This window comes from Schistocerca serialis, chromosome 10 (genome assembly GCF_023864345.2).
Source record: "Schistocerca serialis cubense isolate TAMUIC-IGC-003099 chromosome 10, iqSchSeri2.2, whole genome shotgun sequence".
Lineage (NCBI taxonomy): Eukaryota > Metazoa > Arthropoda > Insecta > Orthoptera > Acrididae > Schistocerca > Schistocerca serialis.
This window is the reverse complement of record NC_064647.1, coordinates 142,700,023-142,716,315: the sequence shown is the minus strand read 5'-3', so window position 1 is coordinate 142,716,315 and position 16,293 is coordinate 142,700,023. Positions and strand designations below refer to the sequence as shown.

Here is a 16,293-nt window from a genome sequence, read left to right as displayed (position 1 = left end):
AAATTCTCAAAATGTGTTGTACTAAGCATGAAAAAATACGTAACTAGTGCAGTATTTCATTATTTAAATACTGAATGACAGCTGCAGGCTTTCAAAAACATAGGATATGACATATGAAATTAAGTCAAACATTCCTACTTCTCAGGCAGTTATCAGTTTCAGTTACATCAACAGTTTTTATTTGATAATAAACTTTCATTAGATAATAAACAAATTCCCTGACAAGTCTTTTGATGACAGTTATGTATGTATATCATACACAAAGTGCAAGGGAGTATCCTATATGTAACTTTTACAGTTTAAAACATTATTTCCCACATTTTACGCCATATTTTTGAAGTCCCTTGAAAAGTGTAAAAGCGAGATTTCACTGTAGTCAAATTCCACCAAACACAGAACATTAGTTTCCGAAGCATTGAAATTGAGATTGTGATGCGCTTTTGTAAGCCAATCATAGCCCATGTCACGTGATCTCGACAGCCGATGACAGCAGATACTCCCCACATTTATATGGGTCTCCCAAAACTCGATTTCATAAACTGATCTCCCAATACCGCTTCTGGGAGGCCATGTAAACACTTCAAAATCGATTCTGGAAATCTGTTTCTGGTTGCCGGCTTCCCAATTCTGCAATCTATTTTTGCTCACATGCAGCCAGTGTTGGAACGTGCATGGGCTGTCAGGTTTCGTCTTGTTTTTAAAAAATTTTGGCTAATACTGATGGAGTGACTTTTTGTACAGTGAAGGATAAGTAGAAATATTAGAGTAATGCTGTTTCAGGGTGTACACATGGCCAAGAGAAAAAATTCCCAGATAAGAATGCACTTTTCCCCCCACGTGAAAATACACTTCTTCCAAGTGAAAAATACATTTTTTCCACGATAAGTGACCGTATACTTTCCATTGGAGATGTAAAAATATCAATCCTTTGACTGGTAAAGGTTTTATACACCAGTGTGAAACTTCAGAGAATGAAAAGCTCAGTAAATAGTTTTGGAAGGATCTGTGATGTGCAGCATCATCTTCACATTATGATACACTGCATATTTTTGTATTAATATTACGAAAGTATAGATTTGAAACAGCATGTTAGTTTCTGAAGTACTGAAGTCAAGATTGAAATGCACTAATGTCATGTGATCTCGCCAGCTAATGACAGCAGATATTCAGAGCATACGACACGTGACGTAGCCAGTCAACAGTAACATCACTGTTAAGTGGTGTGAAGACACAAACAGGAAAAGTTAATGGTTAGTTAAGCTTTCACTTATAATATTGGTCTTGAATATTAATAAGCTACAATAAAATCTAAGCTTTCACCTATAATATGGTCTTTTTTGCATGCGTTACACTTCAAGATACATCAAACAAATGTGCCAGTAAAATTTTAAATAATGACATTCATGTCTGGTCTTCTGGGCTCTAAGTTCTTCTTGGTGGCTAGTCCTCAATGTGTTAAGTTTTAAATGAGAGATTTAAGCAATCATCCAACATTCTCACACGTAAAATAATTCATCTTGCGCAAAAGGAAATTTACTCTGAAACTAAAGCTTCTCAAACCACCATTTGCAATATTTTCCGCAACCTGTTAGAAATAGCTTCGTTTCAGCAGTTGCTCGAGCGTGCCAGAAAACAGGCATTACTGTGCTTGGGCAACTATCACAATGTAGGAAGCCCATCCGTTGATACATAATAGCATTAAGAGATCTTACACGATATCATAAAAGAAATAGGATACTCCAAGCGCATTGCTATTTCTTAACGAACTAAAATGCATAATTCAGCTAAAAGCGCAAATTCATATGTCCAGATTCACAATGAAGTGGGCCCCAACCTGATATTAAGCTTTTCGGTGTGATTTATGGGATGTAAATTTTCATGGAGTACCAGTACTTTATCATCTCATGTTTAGTTCTTTATTATGACATACATGCCAGACAATGAAAATGTGGACTCTAAATTCAGTGAACAGTTGAAACTAGCCAATAATGTGGAATGAAACACTTTGTTTCTAATAAATTGACTGCCTCTGGGGAAAATATTAATAAAAGCCACCTTTATTTAGCAAACTGACAAAAATAACTTCATTGTTCTGCAAAGTGCCTGACTGCCAAAAACATGGAAGTAAAATAAAATCAGAAAACAAACTAATAACACATGTTAGCCATCCGTAATTATGTGAATGTAGTTTAATTCGTTTGATAGCTCCCAACCACAGAAATATGTTTATTTTTCATTTGATGTGAGAAGTGTAAACCAAGAGGAAACAGCAAAATCACTAAATGTAAACACTGCTTATGTGGTGGCTAATCCCTCCACACTGCAACCCAGACTGCTAGGTGCATGTACAAATCTGACAGTTTGGGTGTGCCAGAAAAATTGTTACGGGTCGCATCTGGCTGCTTGTTGCTACTGCTGATACAGGTAAACTCACAGTTCAAGTAGCCAGAGGTGGGAGAAGGTACTGCCCACACAACTGAACTGCGCATGCGCTCGAGTCCGCAGGCAACTGCTCAGATGAATTTAATGTCAACAGGTATGACGCCACACTCATCGGTAGCAGTTTGTTGTTATGAGGTATTCCACAGTCTTCGTCCTAAAAGCTTTGACGCATTTTGCTGTTTATCAGTTCTTACCAGTCAAAATAACAAAAATTTAACTTAAGACTAAAAAAAAAAATGAAAAATTTCCGGGTTTTTCCCGGTTGTTCTGGAGCATATAGAGCCTGTTGTGCATTACGACGATACACAATACTGTTCCTCACAGTAGCACATGTTTACCTGTTTTAGGATCAGTCTCTGCAGGATGTTCATAACGAAACCGATGAGACGAGGATACAGGGACAGTGACTGTATGACAGTCCTCATCAGCAACGTGGGAAGTGGAGTCATTTCCATAAGATGCTGCAGTACTACTGCCAGAACTTCTTGGCTGTATGCTTGCTTCTCTGAGAAGCACAATGAGGTAGCTGCAAAACAAAGAGACAGATTTCAAGGAAACTTTGTGGGACCCACAAACTGCACACTAGTACAAAAGTACTACAGAAAGTGAAGGACAGATGTCACAAGGAGAACATTTAATGTTTCATGCTCATGTTTTGTATATGCATAATAAAAGGAGAGATGAAGACTCAGTTATCACCTAAAGTAAATAGTATGAATTTTTCTTACAATAGAATCCAGCCTACACATCAACCAATGGCCAGCTTACAGATAATATGAAACTTCTTTCTTACATAAGTGTTTGTTTTCCCCAAACCTTACCCCCTTACCTCCCCTCCCAGGGGACAGAAAAATGTTATTGCAGACTGGTAAACACGATCTCAAAGGATAGAGCCATAAAGAAATTGATCATGTCGATTATTGATCCTGCAGAAGACCTTCAAAATATTCCACAGCACACATTTTATGTTATTTTACAGTGACAGTGCCAATCATCTGGCATTTCTTGTAATCTGGTAAGATAGAAAATATGACTAGCTGGAGAGAAGGGCTATTATTGTAATTTTTTTAACCATTTTCAGTCTGTTCACTCTCTATAGCGAAGATCTATACTTAACCTGTCTGGTCAGGTCAGCTTTTCATGTTAACAGGTTTCTCAACAGCCAATGGTATCACATCGGTCAAATGAAAATCTGCATGCTTCTGTCAGAAATGTGGACAGATGCCTGAGGGTAGCAAAGCAGTGAGGAATTATTTTGTCTTCCACTGTTGGTTCTTTTCTTTCGTGCACAACGAATAATGACAAATTGTATGGAGAAATGTTTCAAGATTGTGTGTGGTCAGCAGTGGGACAACTTCACTTTAAGTAGCACAGTGCAGCCCCACATTTATCAAATGATGTTCTCGAGTGATTGCTCGACCATTTCCCAGGCCACAAAAGTGGCCCGTTTCCAGTCCACACCTAATATCTTCTGCCTTTTTCCTGCAGGAATGGGCAAAGGAAAAGGTGCACTAACATAAAATGAGAACCTCAGATGAACTGGAACTGGAAGCGAAAGCCAGTCCTGTTAGTTTGTCAGTAGCCAAAGAAAACAATAAATTTACAGCAATTTAAAATAGGGAATGGTTTATAAAACACCCTTCAGTTTATCTGCACAGTGATATGCCCCACTAACCCGCTGACTATTCACTATCGATTTATTGCCATAACTGACATTCAATTCCAATAACTGACAACACTACTTCCTGTTAAGGTTACTTATAATTCATGACTCCCCCACCGCACATGCACACACAACCACAGAGGATCAGTTTACGAAACTGTGTAAGATTTTTCAGAAGAATTCTACAGTGTGTGAACATAACATGCTTACAACAGTACTCAATTGTAATTTTATTTATTTATTTACTACTGTATGCCTGTTAATGTTGAGCAGGTACATCATTACAGAACAGCTACACACCACTGCAACTATTGACTACTACAATTGGGTTCCTCTCATCCTTTTTACCTGTCGTTCCCCCTCTGAGGAAGGAACAAATACTTCTGATATTTAGGTTGCATATAACATTTACTTTTACACACCCGTCAGCAGTAATACACATTTCACCCCCTTATGGTAAATACTGACCAGAAATTCTGTCCATAATATATCTGACAGCAATAGTTCCTATTTTTAGAAGCCAACAGTGCCGGCTGCACAGGGTACACATTGGTGCAAATTGGCAGAGAGAATGAGAGTGTGCTTGCTGCGTAGCAGGTAGTCAGGATTGCTCCCACATTCATGAATGTAATTGCTGTTCATAGAGGGCACTCTTTAATCTTGGTATGGTAAGCAGTATCATTTTACAAAAACTATAGTTTTATTGAAGTCCATTGCCTATTAAATCGACACAGCTCAGATAAATTTATGTTCACCATTCAGGTAGTGACCTTGAATAATTGTCCACATCCTTAAGTTTCAATTAATATAGGTAAGCACAGGCGCGCAAATTTTGTGATAAGACTGACCTGTGCAGCAGTTCTGGACACATGAAAAATTACAACAAGGTGAACAGGAGTGTTACAGGAGTAATTCATCCACATTGGGGATTGTTTACATATCCCTTGTTTGACAACATATGGACTATTGTTTCGCAGTGTGTGTGTGTGTGTGTGTGTGTGTGTGTGTGTGTGTGTGTGTATTCCTAAGGGACCAAACTGCTGAGGTCCCTAGACTTGCACACTATTTAAACTGACTAATGCTAAGACAGAGAACCCGTGCCTCTGGCGTGAGGGGCCACACAATCCGTGACATAGCGCCTCGACCCATGTGGCCGTTCCCTCTGTAGTCTGGGACCCTTAACCAAGTCAATTTAATGGTTACACTATGGAAAAGCACTGCCCATTGTGAAGAACCTTTGTCTCAAAATGTAAGAGTACACATTCAATATGAGTAAAGAACAACATCACATTCCACCCCCCCCCCCTCCCCCCCTTTTCCACCTGACTGCATAATCCATAATGACCACAAGGGAAAAATTAAGAGAAATTTGGGGCACCAACAATTCATTTTCTGGGTACCAACTCTGAATGGAGCAGGGAGGGGAACACTGTATACCTTTGACAACACACCATACAGTGGCTTATGGTGTACAATGGTGTGTGTACATGTAGATATACACAGCAGATATTGAATATTGAGATAGCTGTAGCACTGTGGCTTGGCAAGAGTTAGTCAAATACTAGACACAGAAGAGATATCTAAATGGAGCTGATACTCACCCTTTATCACAGTCTTTAGTTCACACTTTGAAGGATCTATGCTGTGCAGAGCTATGAGCAATTCAGCTGGGGTAAGTGGAGACATGTGACTAGGCGATTCCGTATGTGTGCCGAGCAACCTGAAACAAAAGCTTTACTTCATTTTTATCTCTCCAGGAAAACTGCAAATGCAGCAGTAAGCAATCTTAAATGGGGTCAAACTAAATCCACATACCAACAAAAACAACATTCTGAAAACAATAGTGAACTCAGTGAGCTAGGGTGTCATTAAAAAGTGTTGCCTGATGAAGGATAGTGATTCATGCCTTCATACTAATGCCGTTTACAGGACAAGTCCAGTGACAGTGGCAAGCTACGTTCCACATTTATGCAAAGGATCCAAATTATGAACACACAATAATATTGTTGACCCCCACACAGTACAGACTTAACTGCAGTGGTATTAGGGGACCAGCACTGGTAAAATTCTAACAACATGGACTACCTTGCTCCTCAAGTCCCGCTTTTGGGAAAGTTACGTTCATACATTTGAACACAAATGTATGAAAATTCCTACAATTTGAGTACATACCACTGCAAGTGAATTGAACAAAAAATGTGCCTCCAACAATTGCAGAACAACAGTGTGAATGAAAAGTACCTAACTCATCAATTTTAGAGTGAAGTACCCAATACGCACATCAAATGGACAATAATATTACTCAGCATATAAACTCTAATAATGCAGCTGATTGTAGATATCATCCTAGCTGTGGTACTGATGTGTGAAATGTTAGTGTTGAATCTCATGTTGACTAAGTACCTCACTATCTTCACATACTTTTTTATCATAAAGTTTGGCCTCACTCTTAACGGGTGGTAAAAATTATGCACATTGCAGGATACTGAACACATTAGAAATCATCATAACTCACTCAAGTTATGTTCTGAAAATAAGGAATTTAATATCTCCATGACAGCACAACAATCTGATACTAAGAACTGAACAAGGACAAAAAGGCCTACTTTAGGAAGCAACCCTGACATTCGTGTTAATTATTCTGGGAATCCAGAGAACACATGATGCTAGATCATCAGACAGGAATAAAAGTCCAGAGCCGCACCATTCCACTTAGCTTTACATACCAACAAATAATCTTTATATTTATGAAATGATTTCTCAAGTGAACTACTCCTTTTAGATGTCAATCACTTTTGACGGTATATGCCAAAAGATGTGCATTTTTGAGACATTTCGAAACACACACATATCCCTTTTATATATCTCAGGAAAGTTTGGAACCATCTATAATCAATAACAGCAAACAAAAATTGATTTCTCTGAACAGAAAGTAAAAGCTATGTTGCAAGTCTATGTTCTAAATCCCTAGTGTAACTGGTGAGCAATGTTTATACAGGTGAAAAATAAAATTATGAAGTAAGAAAAAGAGTATGACTTGAGAATAGATAGTTCAGGTGAAGAAAGATGCTGAAGGATGGATTTGGTGGCCTTTGGTAGGGAACATCAGATAACTTCGCTGAAGTGACACACTTAAACCACAGAAAATATAAATTGGATTGCCAAACAAGGACATGAACTCCACTCCCAACCATGTTTCACTCAGATTGTAATGTAACTGTTAGCAACCACTTAATGCAGTATCTGAGAACCGTTTAGCGAACATCCAGATATGTGTATATTTTTTCATTCTAACAGTAGGCTTTACAGGAATTTGGCATTTTAATATGCATTAAGTACATGGTTAACATTTTAGAATGTTTACGACAGATTTTCACCTACTTATGACATTAAAAAGTTTGAATCAAATGGTGTCAAGTTATGAACAAAAATACCTGACATGTTAATCTTGCACCAAATATAAGTGTAAATTCACAATGTAAAAAAATAGCCTATTATTTCTTTAACATTTAGTATGGCGTACATAAGCCATATGTGCACACTTGCCTTGGCAGTTTACAACCGCCCAATGTATCCCTTATGGGCTAGTGCCTATCGACTCCTTGAAGGTCATTTAGCACGGCATGGAAGCTATTTCATGTGCAGGTAGTACCTTGTTCTGTTCCCAGAAGACTGCACTTATCAGTTTTCTAAACCTAGTGGCAATTGGAAGAAGTATGACATACACATCTTTAGTTCATTCACTGGTGTTTATGAAGGTAAAAGCAGTGTGTAGCAAGCTGACAAGAGACCGAGATCTTTGATATTTTACATGGAGATCCAGGATCAGAAACAGAAGATACTGACAGAGAAGATTCGTTCTCTTCAGATGACAGTACCACTGATGAATAGAATATGTCTGTGTTTCCGTTGTCTGTAAATTGAGTAGTTCGTTCTCGTGTTTTGTACTATAAGCAATGCTCACATCTTCATTTCCATTTGATATACATGTTCTTTCTCTATTCAGACAATGGTACAGACTACTATCAGCCACCATCCGTAGAAGCTGTTTCCTCGCGAGCGTGTGTGTGTGTGTGTGTGTGTGTGTGTGTGTGTGTGTGTGTGTGTGTGTGTGTGTGTGTGTGTGCGCGCGTGTGCGCGCGCACGCACATAAAAAGTCAGCAATTCTGGGCAAAACTTGACAATCGGCGCAACTGCCAATGTTCAGTTTCTTTGTCCACTGCACGATTTGACACGCCAAAACCGAAACAAGCTGGTATTCTGGTAACATTGCAACAAAGAAATGTAAATACAATACAAATATACACTCTGTGCACATGCGCAGCCTCTAGTTGCCAAAAGTTGCTAATTATTGATCAACAGACCTGTTTTCACAGTGAGGATTTGCGAGCTGTAACTTATTCTGCGTTATACTGTCAATTGGACTACGTTCCAAAATGCTTCCACGATTACCATAGCAACATTAACTACATCGGAAACACACAAAATATTATCAGTTAAATGCATCTACCTTTAAATATTACTGTACTATTTTTGTGGATGTAGATAGAAACTATTCAATTTGTAAAATTTTTTCACAATTTTTGTGTGTTTCTTGTTTCAATTATTTTATCTATTTTAAGTGTATTTTAAAATAACTTCATATTCCTATAACATACTTTTATTTCCCTTTTAAATGGTGCAAGAATCATATTCCTATCACATTTCTGTATTTTGCAATGTCATTTAGAAGCAACTCAGAATGATGTCATTTCACGGCCAAGTAGCAGGTGCGAAGAGGCCACTGTTGAACGTGTTAACACTGCCAATTCAAGCACAGGCATGTTGTTTTTGGCAGCTAAGTAGTTTTCATAGAATTATTAATTTTCAATATATTTTGAAGCAATGGGAATGCTAAAATATCGTCAACTATTAGTTTTCAAACTTGCAACCTGTTGAAAACCTCCTTGACAACAACAGGGTTGAGCTTGATGAGCTTGGGCAGAGCAGCGATCACTTCCTTCTTGCTGAGACCATTCAGAACAGGAATCAGGAATCTCACGTCTGACACGCGGGTGTGGTACAGTTCTCGAACACGAGCCACCAGCTCTGCACTTGGTGGTGCTGAAAATAAGAGGCCACATCATCAGCATACAATGCATTAAAATGAAACAAGATGCAGTCAGCAAAAATAATATCAGTGCTTGATCTCTCACCATAGGATCGGATCAATCATTTATTTAAAAATGCAATTATCACACACTATATTTACAAGAAATAGAACAATAAGAAACAATAAATGTAGCCTGTGAACTGGATTAGTAAACAGAATAGAATGTTAAATATTTTGCGTGTACATATTGATGAAAGGTTTTTAAAAATATTTTTAACCCGGCTGTACCTCAGCAACAGTTAGAGATCAGTAAATGAATCCAAAGCAGCCAACAATTTGCAACAAAATATGGTTTTATTCAATCTTTTACCACGCTTTCAACATATGTAAACCCATCTTCTTCGGAAGGGGGGAGGGAGGTCAACATTTAACCTGAAAACAGTGTAAAAGCGATAACTACAAACTTAGAAACATACACGTCAAAATTTTGCATCATACAGAGACTAGATCACCATAAAGGGGTGAGAGTATCAGATATATTATAAAACATAACCAAAGGAATAAAAACTGATGCAGAATTACCTGACAAGTCTTAATCAACGGGAACACATATTTTAGAATGCATAAAGTGTGTGCTGAAAGCATATTTTCACTGAACAAATGTCAGAATGCTTCTTCACTATTTGCTGTATTTCCAGTATAAAATTTTGTAAGTACTACTTTGCATTCTTTTGGTTCTGTTTTATGATATATGATATTTTCTGTTGTGTGGAAGTAAAGACCAAAGTGAGTAAGTTTGCTCTTATCGTAATTCAATTGGACCACAGACGCAGCTGAGGTACAACACGCCATTTCCCTGGAAGGTTGCATTAGCCAAGTGCTAACACAGGAAGAGATCGGTGATAAAGCCACTGCAGTAACTGCAGCATCTACACAGTAAAGTTTACAATGGCACAGTAGCTTGCTACGCACACTATGGAGTAGCAGTTTACCATCACTGATCGAGGCAAATTGCCTCGCAGATGGACACACTGCTGGCTGCCACTGTGGAGCTAGCTGACCACATTCAAGATGCAATTGCACCCACATAGGTAAGTGCAGTAATAGCAACAGATAACTGTGAAGCAACCACATAAGTGAAACTTTCAGGCAGATCATAACTGTGTGCCAGACTAAGACTCAAACTCAGGACCTTTGCCTTTCGTGGGCACGTGCTCTACCAACTGAGCTACCCAAGCACAACTCATGACCCGCCCCCACAGCTTTACTTCTGCCAGTACCTCATCTCCTACCTTCCAAACTTCACAGAACCTCTCCTGCGAAACCCCTGTGAAGTTTGGAAGGTAGGAGACGAGGTACTGGCTCAAGTAAAGCTGCGGGGACGGGTTGTGAGTCGTGCTTGGGTAGTTCAGTTGGTAGAGCACTTGCCCGTGAAAGGAAAAAGCTCCAGTTCGAGCCTTGGTCCGGCACAAAGTTTTGCTCCACCAGGAAGTTTCAGATCAGCACACACTCCGCTGCAGAGTGAAAATTTCATTCTGGGAACCACATAAGTAGTAACACCAGTAGATGACGACTGGCTTGTGGCGAAAGTCAAAATGTTGTGCCCCAACTGTTATAACGTGATGGTGCCAAAAACAGTAGAGGACGATACTGACTATATTCGAGGACTAGGTCTGCCGACGACTCAGTAGGCCGACACACTTACATCGGTACCATTGCTGGGTTGGTGATCAGGCGAAGAAGTGTTCACGATCTTGTTCATTCCCAAATGCAGCTGGCAGTCGGTAGTAGGCACAACTGACTGCCCAACATCCTCCAAGCACGTGTTTGTAACCAATCACGGTTTCGGCACAAAATTCCTGGTAGACACTGGCTAGGACCGAGTATATCGCCTCTAGTGTCTACGCCTCATTGTCAGCCACCGACCACTTTTCATCTGACAGCTATTAACAACTCTTCAATTGCAATGTACGGCAATCTATGGTTAGAGCTTAACTTCTAACTGTGCTGCCCATATGTGTGTGATTTCACCATCACGGACATCATCACAGATGCCGTTATCAGAACAGGTCTCCGGCTCACTACCGGCTGCTAACTGACATGGTAAATGCCTGTTTGGTGCACAGTGTGACTGGCCTTGGCGTTACCAGCTTCCACCACAGTGTAGTAATATACAGCGCCAAGTCAATGAAGATTTCCAGTGGTGAATGAGTATGTTGTACTACTGAGTGACTACCAGAATCTGACCAAACCACCCAGAGACGCATACCACACGATACATTGCACCATATTAAATAATGGACGGACCCCTGTGGTGTGCAGGCTTAGACATTTGGCTCCAGACTGCTTAACTATTGTGGAGCCAGAATTTGAGTCGATGTTACAGGAGGGCATAATAGGACCACCTAACAGACCGTGATTCTCAGCATTGCACTTGGTGCTAAAGAAAGCTGGAGCCTGGTGCCCATGTGGCACTATCACACGCTTATCTCTCTAATAGGTCCTTACAGATACCCTGTACTGCTGTTCCGGGACTTCAATTGTGTGTTACATGAAGCCACCATGTTTACAGTCTTTGACTGCACAAATGCTTACACCCAGATACCTGTAGCCATAGAAGACACATTAAAGACCACCATAATCATGCCTTTTGGTTTACACGGGAGCGTGTTTATGACCTTCGGCTTATGCAATGCAGCACTCCTGGTGGTAAAGCTAAGAACTACTCGACTGCGGTTCACTTGCTATTCACACACGACACTGCACTGTCACTGCACAACACAGCACTTTGCATGAAGGCTTGCTTGAAAACCACTTTTATTGCAACTTGTTGGTTGCTTTGGATTCATTTACTGAAATTAATGAAAATTTGAACTGTAGAAACATATTACTGTGTTTCTGCCTACAGTCCGATGAAGCTCTCCATGGTACCCCATCCTCTGAAAAACATCTTCATAACTACTTCAGCCTACACCGATTTGAACCTGCCTACTGTATTCAAGTTTTTATACCCCTCTACAATTTTCACCACCCACACTATTTCCAATTACAAAGCAGATGATTCATGGAAGCCTCAGGATCGGTCTTACCAATCAATTCTTTTTTTAGTCACATTCTGCCACAGATTCCTTTTTTTCCAACTCGATTCAGCACCTATCAGAAATTATTTAATCTACTTATCTAATTTATAAGTGATCTTCTGTTCCACATTTTGGAAGCTTATATTCTCTTCTTGTCTGAACTATTATTTTCCACATTTCATTTCTGTACAAGTTAGTCTCCATACAAGTACCCTAAGGAAAGACTTCAAAGCACTCATATCTATGTTTGATTTTAACAAATTTTTCTCTTTCGGAAATTATTTTCTTGTTGTTGACAGTCTACATGTTATACCCCCTCTATTTCAATCGTTGTCACTTATTTTGCAATCCAAATAACAATGCACATCAAGTACTTTCAGTGTAATTTAGTCATTGAGAAAGTGAAAAAAAAAAAGGATAATGGAATGTAGTTAATTTAAGTGAGGTGATTCAGAGGGCATTACAATGTTGCTGAAAGACGTCACACCTTTCATTTCTTCTCCTTAAAAATGGCTGTTAGATGACCTTCAACAAATGTAAAGTTAAAGTAATAGAAGGTAGTTGAATTATTTAAGTTGATGCTGACCAAATTTTATTAGGGAATTAGGCACTAAAAGTAGTAGTACTCTTTTGTTACTTTGGCAGAAAAATAACTGTTAAGCAAGAAAGTAACTGATTGTGGCTGAAGTAGATAGGATGCAAAATGTGGACTGGCAACATCAAATTTAAATTTAAGTGTTAGAAAGCTTTTTGCAGGTATCTGTTTGGAGCATAGCCTTGTATGGAAGTGAAATGTGGACAATAAACACTGCAGACAACAAGAGAATACAAGTTTTTGGAGAATGCTGAAGATTTGATGCGAAGATCTAAGGTACAGAATCAAACTGAAGAAAGAAGCCATAGCCTGAGGCATCAAGGGATCAGAATTTGGTAATGGAGGGAAATGTGAGGGACCAAAAATTGTAAAGGTATATCAATACTTTACTACAGTAAGCAGATTCGAGTGGGTGTACAGATGTACACCACCTCCTCTCAGAGCAGCTACCTTCTAGCTTAGAAAAGAAACAAACATGTAATGGGTCAACACGTCACAGAAGTGACACGAAAGTCGATGGCAAGTTGCTAGAAGGACCAGATTGAGCCTCTTCATTCATTATCAACAGTCACTACTCACAACACTGCACAAGGATCAACACTACATTGACAATGGCTACTTACTGCTACAGCATACAATTGTGGTCCCATTTATTTTGCAACATAATTTCCTTTCAGCTCTAGATATTTTTCCCAGCAATGTTCAGTAAGTTCAATATCCTTTTAATAATGAGAACTGTCTAACCCCTCAAAACAGCCATTAACTACTGACATAACATCTTAATTTGTTGAAAATCTTCAACCTTCGAGACATTTATTCAAGTTTGGTGACAGAAATTATTCCGAGGGGGCTAAATCTGGCGAATACGGTGCATGAGGTAGCAATTCAAACTTTAATCCATTACTTGCTATCAAAAACAGTCTTGATCACAAATTATTTATTCTGGTGACCGGTTTCGACCACAACTGTGGTCATCTTCCGACCAATGAGTAAGAACCACCAGGAGGATGTTCTTACTCATTGGTCTGAAGAAGACCACAGTTGTGGTCGAAACCGGTCACCGGAATAATTAATTTGTGATCAAGACTGTTTTTGATAGTAAATATTTGTAATAATGTTGATCACTGTATACTCCCACAATGTATTCACAAGCATTTAATCCATTAATTTTGGCCATTGCAATAATGGACTTGTGAGATGGTGCATTTTCCTGAAGAAACAACACTTTATTCTTGGCCAAATGGGCAATTTTTGCTCGATTTCTTCGGCAAACGTTGCAATAAGTCCGCAAATTTTCCCATTGTCAAGGTAGTCAATGAAAATTATCCCACACACATTCCAAAAAAACGACGCCATGACCTTGCCTGCAGACGAAACGGCATTAGCCTTCTTTGGAGTCGGTTCTCCAATGTGTGTCCACTGTTTTGATTGTTCTTTTCTTTCGGGTGTGAAATGGTGGACCCATGTTTCATCCATGGTTATGAAACGGGGAAGGAAGAGGAGGGGGGGGGGGGGGGGTACAAAAACAGCTTTGTGGCTGTGAAAATTCGCTAAACACCCAATTGAAACATCTTCACGACACTGTTTTTGCTCAATTGAGAGCAGAAGCGGCACAAACCTTGCAGACAGTTTTCTCATAACCAAATTTTCAAATAATATGCGATGTACCACAATTTTTGAAATGACTGCTATGTCTGCTAGCTCGTGCACTTTCAGTTGACGATCATCCAGTACCGCTTTGTGGAGTTTCTTCACCATTTCTGGAGTCGTCACCCCATTTGGTCGACTCCTGCAATGCTCGTCTTAACAGCTCATACACCTCGTCTGAACTCAGCTAGCCAATATTTTACTGTTGTCAACGAAGGAGCACACTATTCCAAAGCAGAATCTACCTCAGCTTTAATATTGGTTGTGCCGAGGCCTTTCAAAAGAAAATATTGTATCACATAATGATGACCAATTTTGTCCATTTCTACAAGTTCACTCACAATGTTCACTATTGATGGGTGCCAAACAAATACTAAACAATGTGGCATCTTCAAACTTTAAACATATGCTTCATAGATTGTATACTTTCTAATCCAGAGATATTTTTCAACAATGACTGCCATCTCTTGGTCAGGCCGGCTACTTATTAGACCACCATCGTACAATACTGTTACACAGCCAAGATTGGCAACAAGTGTAAACATTCCAGTGCAGTCAGCTGACTTTCAAAAATCCCAGAGGGGCCAAGATAAAGTTTGTGATCTGCAAGTTGTACTGATTATGACAGAATGAGGAGGTTTACAAAACAGACGAACTAGGAGAACTGCACGAAAGAAGACTTTAGACTCAAGACCACAACAAACACAAGTCACACAGTCTACACTAGCACATTCGACAACAGACAGTGAGAAGTTAAAGAGTCTGCACTAACTCTTTTCGGTGAGGATGTGGATGACGCGGGTGACGAGCGTCTCGGCACCCTTGGGGCACTCCTCCACCAGCCGGAGCAGCTGCGGGGAGTCCATGCCCATCCCTCTGACCGGCTGCTCCAGCAAGCGCAGGATGGTTCGCTTCATGTCCGCTGCCGTCTGCACGTACACTCTGGCCAGTCTGCAAGCAGGCACTGAAAATAGTTTCCAGATATCTCACACCCCCCCCCCCCCCCCCTCCACACACAAACACACTACAGGCAAAATAAAGCATAGCATTAATTTTTGCATTATCCACCTTACAAACCAGTAAGCATAGCATTACTTATCCCCTTATATATCACAAAAGACCATGACAGCAAAATCAGAGATATGAACTCACACAGACGTTTGTCAACACTCATTCTTCTCACAAATGGATTACAAGTCAAGCAGAAGTGGGAGGGAGTGCACTTGTGTACTTTGTTGAGTATTAATGCAAATGTGGATTCAGTGTAGATGTTAACTCTAAGTGGGCTACTTGCTGACAACCTCCATCAGACCAATTCTTTGTTAATCTTGATAAAATCATTTACATAGTTCCTAATATGACCTACTTATTCTGTTAAGAGTTCATACTATTTGGCATTTAGCATTTCATGCCTTTCTTACTCAGTATTATAAGAGAACAGGTTTTCACCAATTTCAAAATATTACTCAAGACAAACAAAAGTGGCTCTAGTTCTCTGACTTAGGAATTATTTGCATGGCTCTTCTTGATTTTTTTAATTGTTATTTTGTGGTATAAGCGCATGGCTGGGTTACTGGTCTGACTGCAGGTAGAGTAGAGTATTTTTATTTATTTATTTATTTATTTTTGCTGCAGCTTGGTAGCCTGGTGCCCTTGCCCTATTTTGCCTCCAAGAAAGGACCCCAGCGCTCATTTCATAGCAAGCCAAGTGGAGCTGTCCTCGGGGGGAGGGGGGTTCCATTTGTCTGGCGCTGAACCCGGAACCTCCAGGTTC

The 16,293-nt window shown here is 39.7% G+C and overlaps 1 protein-coding gene across 1 annotated transcript in view; it reads right to left on the bottom strand.

The window, feature by feature from the left end:
• LOC126424822 (symplekin) overlaps positions 1–16,293 on the bottom strand; it is a 129,377-nt gene that overhangs the window by 11,158 nt on the left and 101,926 nt on the right. The window contains exons 15-18 of the mRNA XM_050087616.1: positions 15,292–15,470; positions 9,037–9,208; positions 5,707–5,825; positions 2,781–2,968 (exon numbers count right to left, since the gene is read on the bottom strand). Coding sequence (XP_049943573.1) covers positions 2,781–2,968; positions 5,707–5,825; positions 9,037–9,208; positions 15,292–15,470 — 658 coding nt within the window. The remainder of the gene's footprint in view (positions 1–2,780; positions 2,969–5,706; positions 5,826–9,036; positions 9,209–15,291; positions 15,471–16,293) is intronic.